This window comes from Sphaeramia orbicularis, chromosome 21, assembly GCF_902148855.1.
Source record: "Sphaeramia orbicularis chromosome 21, fSphaOr1.1, whole genome shotgun sequence".
Lineage (NCBI taxonomy): Eukaryota > Metazoa > Chordata > Actinopteri > Kurtiformes > Apogonidae > Sphaeramia > Sphaeramia orbicularis.
The window spans coordinates 43,454,030-43,476,146 of record NC_043977.1 but is presented as its reverse complement, the minus strand read 5'-3'; the positions used below and the strand labels follow the sequence as shown (position 1 = coordinate 43,476,146).

At 37.8% G+C, this 22,117-nt stretch overlaps 3 protein-coding genes across 3 annotated transcripts; 2 read left to right on the top strand and 1 right to left on the bottom strand.

Moving 5' to 3' along the window:
* Positions 1 to 1,613: 1,613 nt before the first annotated feature.
* Positions 1,614 to 2,540, bottom strand: LOC115412030 (olfactory receptor 6N2-like). The gene has a single exon (XM_030124328.1). The coding sequence runs from the start codon at positions 2,538 to 2,540 to the stop codon at positions 1,614 to 1,616; it is 927 nt and encodes a 308-aa protein (XP_029980188.1).
* A 5,425-nt stretch (positions 2,541 to 7,965) lies between these two features.
* On the top strand, positions 7,966 to 8,910 carry LOC115412632 (olfactory receptor 6N2-like). Its single transcript, XM_030125234.1, has one exon. It carries the CDS (start codon positions 7,984 to 7,986, stop codon positions 8,908 to 8,910), a length of 927 nt encoding a protein of 308 aa, XP_029981094.1. The 5' UTR covers positions 7,966 to 7,983.
* Positions 8,911 to 14,339: 5,429 nt separating this feature from the next.
* Positions 14,340 to 15,266, top strand: LOC115412650 (olfactory receptor 11A1-like). The gene has a single exon (XM_030125265.1). The coding sequence runs from the start codon at positions 14,340 to 14,342 to the stop codon at positions 15,264 to 15,266; it is 927 nt and encodes a 308-aa protein (XP_029981125.1).
* The last annotated feature ends 6,851 nt before the right edge of the window (positions 15,267 to 22,117 follow it).

Sequence of the window (22,117 nt, the reverse complement as noted above, 5' to 3'; positions counted from 1 at the left end):
ATCTTTACTCTGTAGTGTGGTGCTGTAGTGCAACGGTGCATCATACTGCTAATTAACATATTGTCCATCAACAACACTGGAAATACATAAATACAATACAACATTGTAAATATATATAAGTGGTTTGTCACTAATATTCAGTTACAACAGGTTAGTATCCACTGGTTGTTCCTATTTGAAAGAACCAAACACAGACCTACGCCGGTCTGTAACAAATGAATTGCTTGCAGGCTTCTGTCAGGTCAGTGTTGTCCAGTTTTTCCTGATGGACATGGTACACAGCATGATTGTTCAGTCTTACTTGTGTCATGGTGGTTCTAAGCTATATTTTAAGTCTCCTAAGAGCACTGAAACTTCTTTCAGTCTCAGCTGATGAAACTGGGATGATGTGATGTCACTCACACTGGTGTATGGATGCGTATGAATTTTTGGTGGTGGTCAGAGGGGAGGTTGGGTGTGTAAAGGCAGCCATGCTTCTGTCAGCCTGCCCCAGGGCATCTGTGGCTATAAATTAAGTTTACCACCACCAGAGTGAGAATGTGAGAGTGAATGAATAATGGATCAATAATGCAAAGTGCTTTGGGTCCCTTGAAAAGCGCTATAGAATTGAATCCATTAAAAATGTAAACAATTGCAAATTTTAAGTAGAAACATTTCGAGAAAAAAAAAGGTTCAGTTACACTTTGAATGTATAAAATAATTGCCAATGGGGGGGGGGGGGCTTAATATCAAATACCACATTAGCCCTGATTTTCTGATGCAACAAGATGGGTTTAACGGGCTGGGTCTGACCGGGTACTGATGTTGTGGAACTGGGCCACAGTAAGAACCAGACTGACCTTATTAGTATGTGATCACAGCTGGACCCGGTACTGCAAAAGGCAAAGGCTAATTCTGTCCAATTTTTCAGTTATAAAGCAGATACACATACATGCACGCATGCGCACAGAGTTCACTTGGCTTTTATTGTGTAGATGTTAAATGCAAATGGCCATCAGTTCACTCTTTTTTTTTTCTTCGACTTTCTGTGTGTGTGTTTGCCGTTGTATGTTTCACTGATAGAACAAACACTAAAATGAGTAAACATCATCACACTAGAGCACTGTGGTTTAAGTTGATTTTATTTGTATTTCTTTCATCTGGTGAAATGTGACCAGTCAGTAAGGGCATTTTACATGAAAATCACAAAAGGCAGCTCCATTAACAAAAACATGATATAGAGATATTGTAACATATAACCTTCACTTCCCCATGGACCAATTTTAGCACTGAAATATGAATAATTTAGTCACTATTCACCATAGAAACAGAACAAAAAATACTGTTTATAGCTAATAGGCACAATAAGTCGTAGCCGAATGTGAATTTAAATTTTATTATTTCAATTCATATAAAGAGAATATGCCTGAATAGAAGTTAAGATGTCCATGTGACTGTAAATATATACATATTCTTCAGTAACATAATCATTTCAGTACATATTCTCTCAGATTCTTCTTTGTGACTGTTTAGGTTAAACATCATCAATAGTTTTCATTCTTTGTAATAGACAGAAAACATGTATTTTAAATACTGCATGAAGAATTTACTTAATATGCACTAGTGCAAATACATTAACCCATTCTAGATGGACAGAACAACCTCTTGAGGTGTTTGGAAATTTCTGTCATTTTTAGTCCATATATGATTGGATTAAATAGTGGATGATACGAAACTACCTGTAACGTCATTATTAAACGTGCGAGTTTTGGAAGTTCGGACTCCAGCCGAGCTATACTGACATCAAATATGCATAAACAAGTAAAACTGACTAAGACAAGCAAGTGGGGTAAACAGGTCTGTGCAGCTTTTTTCCTGACTTCACTACCACTTTGAAAAGATATTATAAATATTTTAGAGTATGTAAAAATTATAAAAAGAATAGGAAACACTACAATGTTTGAAAAAGTAACTGCACCAAATATAGACCGTACTTTGGAATTCACACAAGTAAGTTGGTAAACTGAATTGTTGCAAAAAATTCCTTTTAACGTGAACTCACAAAGTTTCATATCAGCACTGAGTATCACTAGCACTAAAATCAAACACGCAGGTAGAAGCCATGATAAAACCAGGACAACAGTGACTGTTGTTTGTGTCATTATAGTTGTATACTGCAACGGTTTACATATAGACGCATACCTGTCATAGGACATGGCTGCCAACAATAAGAATTCTGAAGCACCCAAAGAATAAAACAGAAAAAACTGAAATAGACAGGCTGAATAAGTTATGACCTGTATTTCAGATAAAAAGTCAATCAGTAGCTTTGGATAGATAGTAGTGCTGAAAAGAATAGAGTTCCATAACAGAGCTGCAATAAACATATACATCGGCTCATGGAGGTTTTTGTGAAGGAAAATAAGACATACAATAGTAGAATTACAACATATTATTAGAATATATGTTATTAACATGATCAGAAAATAAACATATCTGTATTTTTCCACTTCAACGTGCCCAGTAAGAGTAATATATGACAAATTATATTCATGATCCATTAATGCAAATGTTAATCAATTAAACAGGTGAAAAACATTAAACATAACCAGTCACAAAAAACTGACTTTTAAAGACTCAGTTTGGACAAACACTGTAGCATCTACTGTGTAGTGTGACCTTTACCGATACCTGACTCAAACGTGTTTTGTCGTATATGCACCTCACCTTCGATCTGGAAATGGAACTGTATGAGGAAAGTTTTATTTATAACTGTGTCATCCTCATTAAAAAAAAAATACAAGAAGAACATCATTGGAAGCCTGAAATCATATGCTCTGTCCACACTAAAATGTTTATTTGTCAATGCAAATATTTACCCTCTATATGAAAAAATCAAAAATATATTTACATAAATTTGTCCTTACAGTTTTTGAATGTCCATCAACACTACAATCCAAACACAACAACAATAAAATCCTAGTACAAATACGCAGAACATGTATTGTTTCTGTTGGACTTAAAATGTGGACACTGCAGACTTTTAGGCTATGTTCAGACAGCAGGTCTTAATGCACAATTCAGATTTTTTGTGAAATACGATTTTTTGTGTGCTCGTTCATATTCCAAATTAAATGCGACTTCTATCAGTTTTGAGTCTGAACTGAATGCGACCCTGAAGTGACCTGCATGCACAAAAGAGATTCTGACATAATACGTGACCACGCAGCACGCACTGTGTTTACGGAAGTAAATACGGAGGCATCTTGTATCGGCTTGTGTGTGGCACTGATAAAGTTTCTCTACAACCAAAATCAGCACCATTACAGTCAAATCATTTTAAGTAGAAGATTAAAAAAGAGGAGAGCCAGGTTTTTTGCTCTGGCCTTTTGTGGTGCAATGGCTGCTACGTCTGTACAACAGAGTATTTGGATGCAAAGTTGGAGTCAGGAGTGGTGGGATAGTGATGTTTGCAGCTTCACTGAAACAGACTTCATTCATAATTTTCAAATGAGAAGAAGAACATTAAAATATATCTGTGACCGCCTCTCCTCAACACTCTCACGACAAGACACTCATCTCCGGCAACCTATATCCGTTCGCAACCATGTTGCAGTCAGGCTGTACTGGCATTTCAATGACGTAAGGTCGGATAAATGTGACCTGACCATTCAGACTGACGTTGCATTGCAAAATATCCAATCTGTATCGGATTTAGGACCACATATGAAAGTGACCTGGGTCGAATTTGAAAAAATCGGATTTGTGCCGCTCAAACCGTCTTTAACAGGTCAGATACAGGTCAAATAGTAGCAAAAAATCTGATTTGGGCCACATTTGGCTGCAGTCTGAACATAGCCTTACATAATACTGGACACTGCAAACAGAGGTTTTCATCTGTCATGAAGTTGAGCTACAGTGATAATTTAAGTTACCTTAGATGTTGGCTAATGTTGTCAAAGTGCACTCTTTATACACTATTCGAAAAGGTTTTGACCCTATGTAAAATGTAAATAAAAACAATACAAAGCTTAAGTCTCATAAACCCATATTTTATTCACAGTAGAAGATCTAAAAAATGGAAACAGGAACATCTACCGTTAAAAGAATAATAAAATAAAAAATAATAAATGTTGGATTTGTTAATGGAAATGCTTCTTCAAAAAGTTTGAATGGGGCAACAAAAAACTGGAAAAGTACCTGGAACTAAAAAGGAACAACTAGATGAGCATTTTTGCAACTAATTCTGTTATTTTCCTGGGCAGCACGGTGGTGTAGTGGTTAGCACTGTGGCCTCACAGTTAATCTGAATCCATAAACCCCATACTGGGGTCATGACCTTTCCTTCTGTCTAATGTATAATAATGCCTCAGTTGAAACAATATTTTAATAAGTGGACTTGTTTGCTTCATTAGTCCAAATAAAACTGATGCAGTTACATTGTATTGTATACAGTCGCAGAAAAAAAAATATTAGACCACCCTTGTTTTCTTCAATTTCTTGTTCATTTTAATGCCTGGTACAAATAAAGGTACATTTGTTTAGACAAATATAGCCTAATGATAACAACAAAATAGCTCATAAGAGTTTAATTTCAGAGCTGATATCTATCCATTTCCATGATTTCTTGATAATAACCAAAATTACTTCAGTTGTGCTCCGTGATTGTTGGTCATTGCGGGGCTGGGGAGGGTGGGGTGCAGGGGTCAGATATTGTCGTCTTACTATTCCTCTAACTCCATACTCAGCCATAGGTGGCAGTATGGATCCAAGTTGTTATTCCAAGAATGACCGGCTTCCACGACTCACGTCGGAGAACACATTGCGGGTTCAAGTTTGAGGCCGGGAGTACCTCCAGCGGAAGAGTTTTCCCCACCCTTCCTCTGCGTCTTGTCGGCCAGAGCCATCGCAAGCGAGACCAAGAGTCTTCCCCAGGGGTTCGCAAGACAGAGCTGCCCTCGCCTCCGTGTACTCCTGGTCCTGCTCTGAAAAATCAATCTCATCCACTATTAATCGATTACGATTTTTTTACCCAGCCCTACCAATGTCCCTGTATTTCACTAGCATGTTCTATCTAGAATCAACAACAATTTGAATTTGCGAGGTTGTCAGGTTTTGTCTGTATGTTAGAGTCCTATGGTTTGGATGCAGGAGATCAATCTCCCAACAGAAGTGGGTGGTACTTTGACTGGAGGAGAACTCGACTAATTAAATGAAAGTCCATGTTTGACTTCCTATCAGTGATCAATAATAATTGATCAACTGATCGATAATTGATATCTATAACTATTTGTATGGTATAAGCCATAAAAATATGGCCCATTATAAGTAAAGCCATGGACACAACCTCATTAGTGTAATGTAATGTTGTGTTGGACCACTTTCCTTTTTTAGCTCATTGGCTGACAGACTATGAGCTCTTGTGAAGGCGTTGTGTCTCACGTGGTTTCAAAAAATTCCAAAATCAAAGTCTCTCAAAACCTTGAACAAACTTTGTAGACATTGTCCCAAGGAAGACACATATAATATTTGATATTTGAATGGACTCTATGCACAGCCTCACTACTTCCTGAACTTCAGGTGGGTCCTCTATTTCCTGTCTTTTATTTTTGGACAAACTGATTAATCCAGGTGTGCCTAATTAATCAGTAGTCACAGTCAGAAGTAGCAGACACACCTGGATTAATCAGTTTGTCCAAAAATAAAAGACAGGAAATAGAGGACCCACCTGAAGTTCAGAAAGTAGTGAGGCTGTGCATAGAGCCCACTGAGTCTCAGCAGTAGTTTTTTCAGAGAAGATGTTTGAAGAAATTGCTAACGAAGACGAGGACAACAAAGCCGATGCTGGACACAATGCCTTCACACTAGCTCATAGTCTGTCGGCCAGTGAGCTAAAAAGGCCAATGGTTCAGCACAACAACATTACACTAATGACATTGTGTCCATGCCTTTACTTATAATAGTCCCTATTTAGATGGTTTATGATATCACTGATAGGAAGTCATATATGGACTTTCATTTAATTATTTGAGTTCTCCAGTCAAAGTGCCAGCCACTTCTAGATTCTAGATTGATCTCCTGCATCCAGACCCCAGGACTCTAATGCCCGGGTTCCACCATGTGGTATCGGCTTGACTCGACTCGACTCGGCTCGGTCTTTTTGCATTTCCATTATGAAAAAGGACCTGGAATCTGGTACCCGGTACTAGTTGTTTTAGGTATCACCTCCGCTTAGGTTCCAGGACCAGATACTAAAACGTGACATGTAAACACTGCAGACCACTGATTGGTCAGAGAGTTGTCTCTGTGACCCACCATGTCACAAAAAACAGATGTGGAAGTGGACAGTAAATATAGTGATACATTAATTCACATAATAACAGCCCAAAACTACACCATGGCCGGTCAAGGAGATTCAGTCTTTGGTGGCTGACGTAAAAATTCAGACGAGACAACACGCAACGAGCGAGTTTATCAGCAACTCTATGAGCAGACGACACGGAAGTAACGTGCCGCATCGCTATGACGTCCAGGTACTATAAAGTCGGTAGTATCTTGTAATGGAAACAGTCTCCAGGAATACTGAGTCGAACCGAGCTGAGCCGAGCTGGTTCCACATAATGGAAACGCGGCATAACATAGCAGCAGAACCTGACAACCTCACAAATTCAACTAGTTCTTGATTCTTGGTAGAACATGCTGGTGAGATACATGGACATTGATCCTATTTTTAGCTTACCGGCCGACGGGCCGTAAGCTATTGTCGTCATGCGGCATCCGCCATCATCGTCGTCGTCTGTCGTCCATTACAAAACTTGCAATCGTCTTCTCCAAAACTACAATTTCAATTTACGTCAAACTTGGTATACAGCTTCTTTATGATGATGTCAACAAAAGTTAGTGAAATTGTTTGGATCCGGATCTGATTCTGGATTTGGTGCGACTTTGAAAAATTTCCCCATTATAAGAGATAGGAAGTGGATCGATGCAATAACTCAGTAAATATAAATGATATCCAGCATAAATTTCTACAGTCCAGCCCTGATGGGGAGATGACCAAAACATAATGGCCACATGCTGATCAGGATCTTCTTCTGGATCCGGGAACTTAAAAAATTTTTTAACATGGGCTCTTATGGGGAAAAAATTTCAGTCGTCTTTTTCTCCCAAACTCCAGTTCTGATTGACTTCAAATTTGGTATACAGCTTCTTTATGATGATGTCAACACAAGGTATTGAAATTATTTGGATCCGGATCTGATTCTGGGTTTGGTGCGACTTTGAAAAATTTTCCCATTATAACAGATAGGAAGTGGATTGATCCAATAAATCAGTATCAATGATATCAAGTTGGAATTTGAATTTTTTACAGATCTGATTGGAATATGACCAAAACATGGGCTATTTCTGTAATATAATAAATACACAGAACTGGGTGATAATAAATGGCATCTGGATACATTTCCCAAAGCTTTTAATTTGGCCGGTAAGCTACAGGGCCATTGGTCCTATTTTTGCTATTGTCAAAAGGTTAGAGTTCATACGAGTTTGTGACGTCATTAGTGAGTGCGAGTGAGAAGAAAAAAAAGAAAGAGCTGCATAGAAAAAAAACTGTGTGTTAGTGGGTGAAATAAGATACCTAATGTAAACTCCAACACCAAACTGTGAGCAATAAAGTTGCCAGAAGGAGGATAAGTTGTGTCTCTTTGAGGGTGCAACACATCATTAACAAGTTATTTACAGATTAGCAAACAATTCTTTACACTTGACGGAATGGTAATGAGATCCATGGAGGCTGACGACATCTGATAAAAAAACAAAAAAACAGACGCACATTCAAACCAAACCAGTTTTCCATGTTGATGTGTGCTTGTAAATTTTATTCAAGGCTCAGATCATTTTCACTGAACAAGGGAGTCTAGTATACACTCACGCAATTCTGTCTTAGTCTTTTAATTGACTGTACCATTCATCATAATATTATATTAATATTTGACTTTGATAATGGATGAAGAATTAAATGTCACATATATAACTTTGGGCGGGTATGTGAATGTGCAGCAGTACAGATATGTTTATTTTCTGATCATATTCATTGCATATATTTTAATAATCTGTTGTAATTCAACTATCATTTGTCTGATCTGTATTCACCGAAACCTGCATGAACCTATGTACATTTTTATTGCAGCTCTGTTAGTGAATTCTGTTCTTTACAGCACTGTGGTCTACCCAAAACTATTGATTGATGTTTTATCTGAAAATCAGGTCATATCTTATTCAGCCTGTCTGTTTCAGCTTTTTACATTTTATACCTTAGGATGTTCAGAAATCCTCCTGTTGTCAGCCATGGCCTATGACAGGTATGTGTCTATATGTAAACCTCTGCAATATCCAACTATCATGAGAAAAACTACGGTAACACTTCTACTGGTTTTAGCTTGGCTGATTCCTGCTTGTCACGTTGTAGTGTCGGTAATATTGATTGATAATCAGAAGTTCTGTAGATTTACTTTGCAATCTTTTTTTTGCAATAACTCAGTTTTCAAACTCCATTGTGTAAATTCACAAGCATCAACAATATATGGTTTAGTTGTTTTGTTAAATGTTTTCCTTTTCCCAATGATATTCATACTTTTTACCTACACCAGAATATTCTTAATAACCCATCAACGTTGTAAAGAAGTCAGGAAAAAAGCTGCACAGACCTGTTTACCCCATCTGCTGGTTTTAATTAGCTTTTCTTTGTTAGGTACATATGATGTTCTAATAGTTCGACTGGAAGCTGATATTCCAAAAACGGCACGTTTAATTTTGACTTTACAGCTTGTTCTGTATCATCCTCTCTTCAATCCAGTCATATACGGACTAAAAATTCAAGAAATTTCTAAACACCTGAAGTATTTGTTCTTTTCACCCACAGTGAAATAATCGAATTTTGTAACCTCATAATTTTGCAGAGATTGAACATAATAATGTGGTACTCAGTAGAAGCTTTATATTTATGAACTGTCACAAATTTTGAGACTGTTAAGAAACAGATTTTCTTTTTTGTTTTTTCAGGATTTTAATTGTCAAGTTTAAAAATAATACCACAGATTATTTTGTGATCAGGTGGTCACAAATTTCTTGAATTGATACTTTTGTTGTTTTTGCATTGTTGTGTCTTGTGTCTGCCTGTATCAGCTCCACCTTGAAGGTTTATCCTGTGCTGCCATAATGAACAGTCATTTGTCGCAGTTTTCTGGGTCAAATTTGGACATATTCATGAGTTTTGGGGTATGCAGCTCACTACATGTATGACAGTGGTTCTCAAACTTTTTACAGTGGAGTACCCCCTGAAATATACTTTTTTTAGCCAAGTACCCCCGACTCTTGCTTCAGCATTTTTGATTGGAAAAAAAAAAAAAAGGCAACATTTGTTCCTGTGTCAAAGGTGTCTGTTTTTATTTTTAAAACTTTGTAGGCAAACAACACATATTGAACTGTACTATATAAAAAACACATTTTTATAAAGTAAATTGTGTGTGCAAAATATAAACTGAAAAGCGCCCTCTTTCATTGATAAGAAAAATAAGTAAATTGCTCATTTATCCATAAATGAACCTTTCATCAACAAAAAATAATTACCTAGCTATTCAAACTCATTTAAATAATATAAAATAAAAATGATCTTAAAATGTTACCAAAGCTTAAACAAGATGATTGACAACAAAAAATATTATATGTATGTATTTATTGTTTTATATTTCAGCATTAATTCTCATTTATTTTGTATTTTATACATGCTGACTTATTTAATGTATTTTTCCAAACAAATTTCAAGTACCCCACTTTGGGAACCCCTGATGTATGATACTGATACGTGGTCGATGGTATCGAATCTATACTATTACCATATGACAGGGGTGTCAAACATACATCTCACAGGCGAAAACCGGCCCGTCAAAGGGTCCAATCCAGCCTTTGGGATGAATTTATAAAATGCACATTCAGTCCCATTTGGTTGCATGTGGAACAGACCAGTAATATAATAGAATAATAGCCTATAATCACAACTCCAAATTCTTTTCTTTAAAACTGTAAAATTACATGAAAATATTTACTTTTACAACCTATGATGTCACAAAAAATGTTAACCTGAATGAATATGAAGTATCTGAAATATCTTAAGAGAATTAAGGGCAATTTTAACAATATTCTGCCTGTTACTTAATGTTTTGTACATTTGTGTGTCTACTGTGATCTGTAAGTTGGAATGCATATGTGTAAATGCGCAACTGAGCTATAATATTGTTAAAATGGCACCTATTTTTCTTAAGAAATTTCAGGTTGTTCACGTTATTCACATTTTTAAAGAATAGTTTGCAGATGTGAATATTTACATATTGTAGTTTTGCTGTTTTCAGTTTAGAGCTGACATTATTTATAGGCTATTATGCTATTATTTTACTGGTCTGGCCCACTTGAGATCAAATTGGGCTGTATGTGGCCCCTGAACTAAACTGAGTTTGACACCTGTGGAATAGATGATGAAATTAAGATGACTGGCATGTTTGTGTACATCAACATACAGCACCTCCCAAACTAAGCCAAACACAAAACACTTGAATATTCTGTAAATTCTTTCCTGAAAACTACCTTCAGGGCCTTGATACACATCTTTGGAACTGCACCATACTGATTAATGTTCTGGATAGTAGGCCTGTAACGGTACACAAAATTATCCGTTTGGTACGCTTTCTGTTTTGAAAGACACAGTTTTTTTTTTTTTCCCCAGTTCGGTACGGGAAGAAAGAAAACCCCTCAAAATGTCTTTAATGCATTTATTATGAATTTTTGAACATTTTTCCTAAAATTTTTGGAGACAGTAGAATATAGAAAAACAGCAGTAATATAATTGTGCTGCGACAAATTAAATAAAAAATAAAATAAATAAAATATTATTAAATGTATTTTAAACATTAGTATTGCACTTTTCCCTGAAAGGTAGTTTCAGGGATCACATTTAACAATGCACTTTTTCTCATTAGCTTTTAATCAGTGAGTGACATGTCTGTTTTTTTTTTTGTTTTTGTTTTTTTTTATGCTGTTTTTAACAGATTTTAATTTGTCTTTGTTTTTATGATGTTTGTATTGCGTTGTTCGTAGCCCACTTAACACCCTGTGATTTCACTAGTTTTATTACCTCCGCCAAGGAGGTTATGTTTTTGCCAGGGTTTGTCTGTCTGTCTGTCTGTCTGTCTGTCTGTTTGTTTGTCTGTCTGTCCGTTAGTGTGCAACATAACTCAAAAAGTTATGGACAGATTTGGATGAAATTTTCAGGGTTTGTTGGAAATGGGATAAGGAAGAAATGGTTAAATTTTGGTGGTGATCGGGGGTGGGGGGGCCCACGGGGGGGGGGGGCACTGATCGTTAGTGTGCAACATAACTCAAAAACTTATGGACAGATTTGGATGAAATTTTCAGGGTTTGTTGGAAATGGGATGAGGAAGAAATGATTAAATTTTGGTGGTGATCGGGGGTGGGGGGCCCACGGGGGGGGGGGGGGGGGGGGGGCACTGATCAGCCTTGGCGGAGGTCTGCGCTCTCCGAGTGCTTCTAGTTTACTTATTTAATCCCTTGTTTTATGTTTGGTGTACGGCACTTTGGCCAGCTGTAAAGTTCTTAAAGTGCTTTATAAATAAAGTTGGTATGGTATGGTATGGTATGGTAGTTTTGAACAAACAACAAAAATTATAAATACCAGTTCTGTCAGTTCACATGCTGCATAAAAATAACAACCAAAAAAAAAAAAAATTCCACATGAAGTGCAACTTTAGCCCTTTCATGCACTGTCCACTCCAGTGGACAGTTCTTCTCCAGCTGTTCTCTTATATATTAATGGGTTTTGTTGTTTTAGTTCCATATCAGCCAACACAATGGATGCTTATGCACCATCCCATACACTGTAATTCAGATCATTACTGTAACTTTACTGTTCTTGATAAACCTGACCTGCACTAACATGTTTGAGTGTGAATCAATTGTTATTTGTTAGTCAAGAAGGTTTTTTTTTTGCATATTATCTCCATGAAGTGAGTAATTACTAGCATTAGAATATGTTAAAATGTGAGAAGACATCAGATTAGCAGCATTAAAAATGTTTTTATTTCATTGTCTTCATATCCCTTTCTGATATTGGGTTTTAAACACATGTTTCTTTACTTCAAAAATTAAATGCATGGATATTTTTGTAACTCCATAGAAAAAAAAAACTCAATCGCATTGTTTTTTTCATGGCTAAACAGTGAAGAAAAAAATCTTGACGAAGGTTCTCATAATTCGTGCATGAAAGGGTTAAGAAGAGAGCAAACTTGTATTCTCTTTGAACAAATTTAAGAGCAACACTGACAACAAAATTAACCAAATTATTTATTTTAGGACAGTGAGCAAACTGTTTAGGCCACTTTGTGTATTTGTGTGTGTGTGTGCAGGGTGTAATTTGTCAAAAAAAGGGTCGGGGGGGTATTATTATTATTTTTTAATCGGAGCGGGGGGGGGGCAGTTATATATGTGGTAGGTTCGGTTCGGTATGTGTACTGTTACAGGCCTACTGGATAGTATTCATGTCCAATGCATTTTTGGATAAATCCACCATTTATCTCTGTAAGAACATGTGTCTGTACACCTGTCCATTTTACTAGGTGATGTGTCCAGAGCTGTTTAGCAGAACATTGTAAAATTTGTCAATAATAATCTATTTGACTCAGCAATGAACTGAGATTCGGTAGCTAAATGTCAAGGTTATTTTGACCTCACAAACGCAATTAGTGAACTAGTCATAAGATTTGCATGGGCAGATTATGAGTACAGATAGTGGATGGATCTTTTTCAACTCATTTGTGTTTGTTTGGGGAATTCGCCTTTGTACTGCACTACTTACACCATCTGGAGTCAAATTTCCCCATAGGGTTTGTTGTTATAATTAAAAAAAAAAAAAAAAAAAAAATCTATCTCAACATTATCAATCAGCATGTTTCCTTGGCTTTGGATTTTCCTTTGAAGTCTGACAATGAACAACCTTCTACACCCTCCAACTCATTCAGCTGGCCATATAATGGTGACGTCTCATTGTTTACATCCCAGAATGCACTGTGCAGTGATGTCGGTTGCGAAGCCCTATTGGCAAAATTTAAAAATGGCTCAAAAATCTTACTTTTGTATTTACTTGATGAACAAACAGACAAATATCAAGCCATTGAATTTAATATTCCAATTGTCATTTTTATGTTTTGAAACTCAAAAATATAGTCTAGCTAAACATTAAATGGACCACATTTATTAATCTTGTGAATTTCCTGCACCTGTTATAGATGCCAAATTGCCTATCTTTCTGTCCGACGTCCATTGTTTAGTGGGGAGCAGTTGCAGGCTGCAAGTCACACAGACAGCGACGTGCACAGAGAGAGAAAGAGAGAGAGTGAGAGAGAAACCTGTAAAGTGCCCCCCCCCCCCCATTCTTGCACCAATGGCTTGGACTGAAGGCCAAGGGTTTTCAAGTGCAGGCACGTTATGTTTTTAATAATGCATTGTGCAGTTCTTAAGTCAGTTTTAATAGTTTTAGCAATCTCATTAGATGTTTTCTTTGCTTGAATAATCTGACTCTTATGAAACAGATTAACATCTTTTCCATAACCACAAAATGTGTCTTCTGTCATGGTTGTTTAAGAAATGTTTAAGACACTTGTTGCCAGCTGAAGCATAATCACCCAAGCAGTAATTATTAAATGGAAGGCATTTATGTATTTGTTTAGATAAGTCCAGGTGGTGACATTTTTTGTGTGCATGAAAAAAAAAAGTGAGAAATATATCACTACAAATGGCCTCGTATGGCATATTTGCTTTGCATGAAGTCACTTTTATGGTGATAAAATGCTGGATGTTGGGATTCAGCAGGCTGCTGTCTGTTAACTGAGGCTGCATTCATTTGTCTGATACCTTGTACACCACTCTTTTCATCTTTCTACAAAATCTTCTCCTCCACTTTCCCAGCCTCTAACACGTTATATGGATTTATATGTATATTATTGTTTATTTTATTATATTATGTCTAGTTGTTCACATATTATGCATCGTATGGAGGGCAAAGGGGTAAAACTGTGATTTCATTCCTCAAGAGTCATGTTTGTTGTCATTTACTCCCTGGTTGGAGTAATGAGGTCCATGTGGACAGCAGAAGTCGCATATAAACATCTCCTAAATCCAAACAGTTCACTTTGTGGATCTCAGAAATGTGTACATACTGAGGTACCTGCAGATATATTCATATTCAGATTCAGCCAAATGAAACTGTTTTCTGTTTGACTTCTGTTTCTTAAATGGATGATGAATCAAATGTGACATATATAATTCTGGATGGGTATGTGGGAGTGCAAAAATACCGATATGTTTATTTTTTCATTACATTGGCTGTATATGTTTTGATAATATGCAGTAACAGCATAATAATATACCTGATTCTAATTCATCAAAACCTCCATGAACCTATGTACATTTTTATTGCAGCTTTGTTGCTGAACTCTATTCTTTATAGTACTAATATTTATCCAAAGCTTTTGATTGACTTTTTATCTGAAAAGCAGATTATATCTCATTCATTTTGTCACTTTCAATATTTTACATTTTACACTTTAGGTTCTTCTGAATTCTTACTGTTATCAGCCATGGCTTATGACAGGTATGTGTCTATATGTAAACCTCTGAAATATCCAACCATCATGACAAAAAAAACTGTCAGTGTTTTCTTGGCTTTAGCTTGGCTTGTGCCAGCTGCTCAGATCGCAGGGTCAACCATGCTGAGCGCAAAAAGAAAAGTCTGCAATTTCACTTTAAGTGGAATTTTTTGTAACAACTCAATGTACAGCCTTCACTGTGTAAGGTCAAGGGCGCTCTCTGTGTATGGTGTTGTTCTTTTGGTAAATCTTGCATTTTTCCCTGTGATACTCATACTTTTTACATACACCAGAATATTTTTAATAACCTATCAAAGCTCTAATATAGTCAGGAAAAAAGCTGCACAGACGTGTTTACCACACCTGCTGGTTTTAATCAACTTTACCTTGTTAGGTGCGTATGACATTATTATACTGAGACTGGAATCTAACATACCAAAAATTGCACGGTTACTCATGAGTTTGCAAATCATTTTGTATCACCCTTTGTTTAATCCAATCATATATGGGCTAAAAATGACGGAAATCTTTAAACACCTCCAAAGATTTTTCTGTCAAGTTAAAATCATCTGATGTAAAAAAAAAAAAAAAAAAAAGTTTGTGAAAGAAGTTGTTAAATAACTATCAAAAGACAAAATGGACAGACTGATTAATATTTGATATTACACCAACGAGGGTCCTGTAATGGTCCAGTCTGTATCTGTTTGTGCTTGTACCTCAAAATCTACAGCATATTCTGATGAGAAAATGTTTTACAATGTAGATTGCTACCAAATCTCTGTCTTTATCAAAGGCCTTGATCAGGATTTGCTTCCAGGTCTCTTTTTTTGATGATCATATTCAGTCTGACAGTACTAACAGTGAATTTACATCCACACCACCCCAGGACAACTGAAATTAAGAGTGTGGTCTTGACCAGCTCTAAATGTAAAGTGCCATGAGGTAATTTTTGTTATAATTTGATGATTTGGGATTATATCTTAAGGGTCATATTCACTTAGAATGTCACTCTGATTTGTGCACATGCAGTCTTTGGACAGGGCCCATTTCTGCACATGACTGTTCTCCTAGAACTGCAGGTGCGTTCTTTATGATATCAAACTCCCCGTCGTTTTATCCTTGTACTGAAAAGACATGATTGTGCCATTAGCTGGAAATGGAAATGAGGTTACAATTATCTCCAGTATCTTGCCTAACTTTCAAAAGTTTCTTGTTGGCAAAAAAAGATATTTGTGCCACTTCTCTTTCTTTATCTCCACAGCATTAATCTGTGAGGGTGAGTGATCATGTATTTCTTTTTGGATTGAGCCAATAAATAATTCTTGATCATCTGCCTGTTTTATTTGTTACACCCACCGGTTTTCAGTGTGGCTGAGTAATTTGCACATTTTTTGCTTTTTCCCATAGCAAGCTTTGCACATGTGTAGGCAGGACATTTCCTTGGCTCATGCCTGTAGCTACATCTTGTGCAGTTTCCTTGATTCCTGATCTTTCCATGCTGTGCTGTAGCACCACTGTCTTTATTTTTGTCACATTGTTGCTTGGTGACTTTATTTACAGTTTGTACCTCCTCATGTAGACTCAGGGTTTCACCAGGTATCAGCAAATCTAATATAATGCCCTTTTTAATGCCACTTGAAACAAATTTAATGCCCATGTCCAACTGCAGATACAGTGTTATATATAGCTTTATGACAGTTTACCATCGACGGGCTTTAACCAGGTTCTGAATAGTTCCTCCTCCAATCACTTCTGCTGAAACTTGCATTTTCTCATTTATCCGACAATTGCTAATATTCCCTCCACTCTTTCACCACGGCATGAGCACGCTCACAGCACGTTGCATTCTAAGCATCCGGTGTTGTGACTTCATGCACAGGCCATAAACAATAGCCAATTAAAGGGTTTCGCTTGTCAATCATCACACGACACTTCCTATCGAAATTAGGAAAGGTTTATAGATTTAAAATAAATCGTGAATAACAATGCTTTTTTTCTGTTAAGTGTATTTCATTATTTAATGCCTCTGGACACTGAATTGAATGCTTTTTAATGCCATGTAAGGCCTTAATTTTCACAAAATATATTGAATGACTTGTAATGCTTTTTAATGACCCGCAGAAACCCTGAGACTTTTGAGGTGACTCTGACTCAACTCACTGACTAGACAGACAGACAGACTGACTGACTGACTGACTGACTTACTTTATCCCAAACTGAGAAATCGTAGTGCAGCAGCATGACAAACAGAATATAACAATAAAACTACAATACAAGAGCAAACACACTACACATAACAAATTACAAGTATAAAACAGAACTGAGAATCTGGACAATCATACAATAAGCTGCTGTAATGTGCAAAGTAAAAGGGAATTTCTTCAGTAAGATGGAGGTGCATACATATCAATAAAATGCATGGTGGAAATATGTTTTATGACCAGGTTTAAACATCAGGCATGTGGCAGGAAAGATTTCCTGTATGTGTCTTTTCAACAGCAGAGCTGCAGTGGTCTATTTTAGAAGGTGCTCTGCTGTCTGTCCAGTGAGTATTGGAGAGGGTGCTCATCATTGTCCATGATGAATATCAGTTTTTTTTAGCATCTACATGTCTATTGCTTTGTCTAGTGTGATGTCAGGTTCTCAAAGTAGTCGTCCTCTAAGTCAGTCATTCGTGATTCCACACACAATTGGATCCTGTATCAGTAAGTTGGTACGGTTTCCAAACTCAAAGTCTTTTGCTTTCTTCTTTCAAATTAGTCACATATGTGTCTATGGTCTCTGATTTTCCTTGCATTCAAGTGAGGAATAGGTGCCTAATATGCCGATTCATTCATTCATTAATTATCTGAACCTGCTTTATCCTCACTAGGGTCATGGGGGTCGCTGGACCCTATCCCAGCTACCTATGGGCGAAGGCGGGGTACACCCTGGACATGTCACCAGTTCATCGCAGGGCTGACACATAGAGACAAACAACCAATTACTCTCACATTCACACCTATGGGCAATTTAGATTATGATTAACCTATCAGTGCATGTCTTTGGATGGTGGGAGGAAGCTGGAGTGCCCAAAAAGAACCCATGCAAACACAGGGAGAACATGCACACTCAACACAGAAAAAAAACAAAACAAAACAAAAAAAAACCTCTGCCTGTTACGTCTAATAGGTGCCAAATATGTCACATTTTTTCTTGGCTCACAATGTCGGCAGAGCAACTCTACCAATGCATCAGCGTCTTCATCAAAATCAAACATATTATATGCAATAATTTCTTCACTCGTGGACATTATCACAGCATCAGACTTTTGGTTGATTCCTCTGGCGATAAGGAAAAGTTTAAATCTCTGAATCTAGTTTTCCCCTAAATTCCCTTCTAGACTGAATGAGGTTGGAGTTTTCATCTCCATTTTCTTTTTTTTTTTTTTTTCGGCAAGTAAAGTTTTACTCTGACACCATGTAATATACAAAGTGGAGGAAGCCATGTCTAGTCAGTCAGCAAAAGTTTATTGTTCTGTGGACTCAATACCAACAAAGTAATACAACCATAAAGCTGCAGGGCCACTTACCGATAGTTGTTCAGGAAATGGCCAACTCAGCAGTTAAGATAAGCTAAGATAAGGTTAAGACTTTTTTGATCCCACCATGGGGAAATTGAACAGTTTACAACAGCAATATGCAACACACCAGTGCAAAAGAAAGGCAGGTAGAAATAAACATTCTTCAAAGTATAAAAATTTAAATATAGAGTTTGACGATATTTACATTTGTACATAGGGATTGCACATATATATGATGTGATATGTGGGTGGTGGAGGGTCACTGTGTACTGTTATACAGTCTGATGGCTGTGGGAGGAATGACCTTTGGAAGCGCTCCTTCTTGCACAGGGGATGTAAAAGTCTGGTGCTGAAGGAGTTATTTAAAATATAATAATAGACAGACTACTATAACTGATATGGCATTCACCCAGTGTCTGTATGTATGATTGATAACTGTTTTTCTTTTACTCAGTGAAAGAAAAGCGGTTGTCTGATGTATTTCCTAACTAATTAGAACTGAGGAAAAGTTTATGTCTGTCATGAGTGAGTGATATATTAGTATTATCCACAGAGAGAACGTACGATGTGAGGTGACTTGTAACTTTCACTTATTCAGAGTTCAGGTCACAATTTGTGAAAAATCCTAAAAGTGATCTGAGGTCTTGTTCTGCTGACTCTGAGTGTCTGTTCCTCTGAGAATGCAATGGAATGTCAGTTACAATTAGCATCATGTAACTAACGTGGATACTACCATCACAACTGGTCACAGAAGCCCAGAGCTGATGTAAGGATACTGTAATGAGTCATTAACTGTCCTCTCCTGCGATGTCCCCTTTGTGTCAACTGTGCTGTGGTGAACAACAAGACCAGGCCTCAGGGAAGTGGTCGGATTACAGCCAAGCTTTACACAGATAATTATGACCCAGTGGTCAAAGTGCTGGTCTCAAGAGATTCTCAGCCCAAACAAATACTCTGTATTATGCAATCAGAGCCACCTGATGAAAACTCCCAAAATATTACACAAGTGCATGGAGTCTCAAAAACAAGAAAAAGTTTAAGCTTCTATAATGTGTATCTAATATAGCTACATTATTATCCCACCTTAAATCTACTCCAACACATCCTGTGTAAAAAGAAACATTAATTATTCATATGTAAACAAAAAGAATTGCCAGAAATAATTTGACTTGTAAAGTAAAATTAAGAATTTTATTTCTATGTGAGGAGCTGGTGACATGTCCAGGGTGTACCCCGCTATCGCCCATAAGTAGCTGGGATAGGCTCCAGTGACCCTAGTGAGAATAAAGTGGGTTCAGAAAATGAATGAATGAATGAATGAATTTCTTTGTGAGACCACTGGCCATGCAAACTCAGCAGCAGAAGTGAATGAAGTTCACCAAAGATAAAAGGTGACATCATGTAAAAGCACAGAGAAATACATTTGTATTTATATAAGATACTTAAAAGAGTGTTTTGCACAGATGGATCAGCTGTGTGTGCTTTGAAGACACTAAGAAGTGAAACTTTTTTTTCCCCCAATGACTTAAATCCAGCCATTTATCATTTTCAACTTTGCTGATCACACATGGAAGAAGTAGAAATAAACATTCTTCAAAGTATAAAAATTTAAGTATAGAGTTTGACGATATTTACATATGTACATAGTGATTGCACATATACATGATGTGATATGGGGGTGGTAGAGGGTCACTGTTTACTGTTATACAGTCTGATGGCTGTGGGGAGGAATGACCTGTGGAAGCGCTCCTTCTTGCACAGGGGATGTAAAAGTCTGGTGCTGAAGGAGTTGTTTAAAATATAATAATAGACAGACTACTATAACTGATATGGCATTCACCCAGTGTCTGTATGTATGATTGATAACTGTTTTTCTTTTACTCAGTGAAAGAAAAGCAGTTGTCTGATGTATTTCCTGACTAATTAGAACTGAGGAAAAGTTGATGTCTGTCATGAGTGAGTGATATATTAGTATTACTCATATAGAGACAACATATCGTCCCTTGAGAATCAGCTGGTTCTATGTCCACTTTTTGCAGAAAAGGAGTTACACTATATTGCCAAAAGTATTTGCTCACCTGCCTTGACTCGAATATGAATTTCAGTGACATCCCATTCCTAGTCTATGGGGTTCAATATGACGTGGGTCCACCCTTTGCAGCTGTAACAGCTTCAACTCTTCTGGGAAGGCTGTCCACAAGGTTTAGGAGTGTGTTCATGGGAATTTTTGACCATTCTTCCAGAAGCACATTTGTGAGGTCACACACTGATGTTGGACAGAAGGCCTGGCTCTCAGTCTCCGCTCTAATTCATCCAAAGGTGTTCTATGGGGTTGAGGTCAGGACTCTGTGCAGGCCAGTCCAGTTCATCCACACCAGACTCTGTCATCCATGTCTTTATGGACCTTGCTTTGTGCACTGGTGCACAGCCATGTCAAAGTTGGGAGCATGGAATTGTCCAAAATGTCTTGGTATGCCGAAGCATTCCCAGTTCCTTTCACTGGAACTAAGGGGCCAAGCCCAGCTCCTGAAAAACAACCCCACACCATAATCCCCCCTCCACCAAACTTTACACTTGGCACAATGCAGTCCAACAAGTATCGTTCTCCTGGTGACCGCCAAACCCAGACCCGTCCATCAGATTGCCAGATGGAGAAGCATGATTGGTCACTCCAGAGAAGGCGTCTCCACTGCTCTAGAGTCCAGTGGCGGCGTGCTTTACACCACTGCATCCAGCGCTTTGCATTGCACTTGATGATGTATGGCTTGGATGCAGCTGCTCGGCCACGGAAACCCATTCCATGAAGTTCTCTGCGCACTGTTCTGGAGCTAATCTGAAGGCCACATGAAGTTTGGAGGTCTGTAGCGATTGACTCTGCAGAAAGTTGGCGACCTCTTCACACTATGCGCCTCAGCATCCGCTGACCCCGCTCCGTCAGTTTACGTGGCCTACCACTTCGTGGCTGAGTTGCTGTCGTTCCCAAACACTTCCACTTTCTTATAATACAGCTGACAGTTGACTGTGGAATATTTAGGAGCGAGGAAATTTCATGACTGGATTTGTTGCACAGGTGGCATCCTATCACAGTTCCATGCTGGAATTCACTGAGCTCCTGAGAGCGACCTATTCTTTCACAAATGTTTGTAAAAGCAGTCTGCATGCCTAGGTGCTTGATTTTATACACCTGTGGCCATGGAAGTGATTGGAACACCTGATTCTGATTATTTGGATGGATGAGTGAATACTTTTGGCAATATAGTGTAAGCACATCAGAACATTCTTAAACCATTTAAGTTTATGTCCCAAAGTGCTTAGCTCCAAGCTAGAGCCCAACCGATTAATCGGCCGGCCGATTAATTATAGCGTATCACCAATTAATCAACATCGGCCAATTAATTATAGCGTATCACCAATTAATCAACATTGGCCAATATGTAGCCAATGTAGCCGATATATTAACTTTTTTTGCTGATTCTGTCGCTCGCTGCTCCTGTGTGTGTGTGTGTGTGTGTATGTTGCCCAGAGAATAAGAGGAACTTTAAAGTGAATTAGTTTCACTTTCACTCCTGCTTGGACAATGACGCTATCACCCCGCCACACACAATCACATAATCACGGAGCCACCCCCCCACACTCACACACCCACGCTTACCCCCCCATCTTATGAAGTATTCACCCCCCACACACACCCATGATGTCTGTCTACCTCACAGTTTCATTCTGCCAGCAGGCCTGGGTGTTAATAGTGTAGGGGAGACTGGGGACAGTTGTAACGCAGGTCACTTATAACTCTTGCAATTGCTCCAATCAGGAACAACTTAGGACTCACCTAATTCATTCTGCACATGCGCAGTTTAGTCCT

Coding starts and splice junctions, on each gene's coding strand:
- LOC115412030 (XM_030124328.1), bottom strand. CDS start 2,540: ATGGATCATGAATATAATTTGTCATATATTACTCTTACTGGGCACGTT.
- LOC115412632 (XM_030125234.1), top strand. CDS start 7,984: ATGGATGAAGAATTAAATGTCACATATATAACTTTGGGCGGGTATGTG.
- LOC115412650 (XM_030125265.1), top strand. CDS start 14,340: ATGGATGATGAATCAAATGTGACATATATAATTCTGGATGGGTATGTG.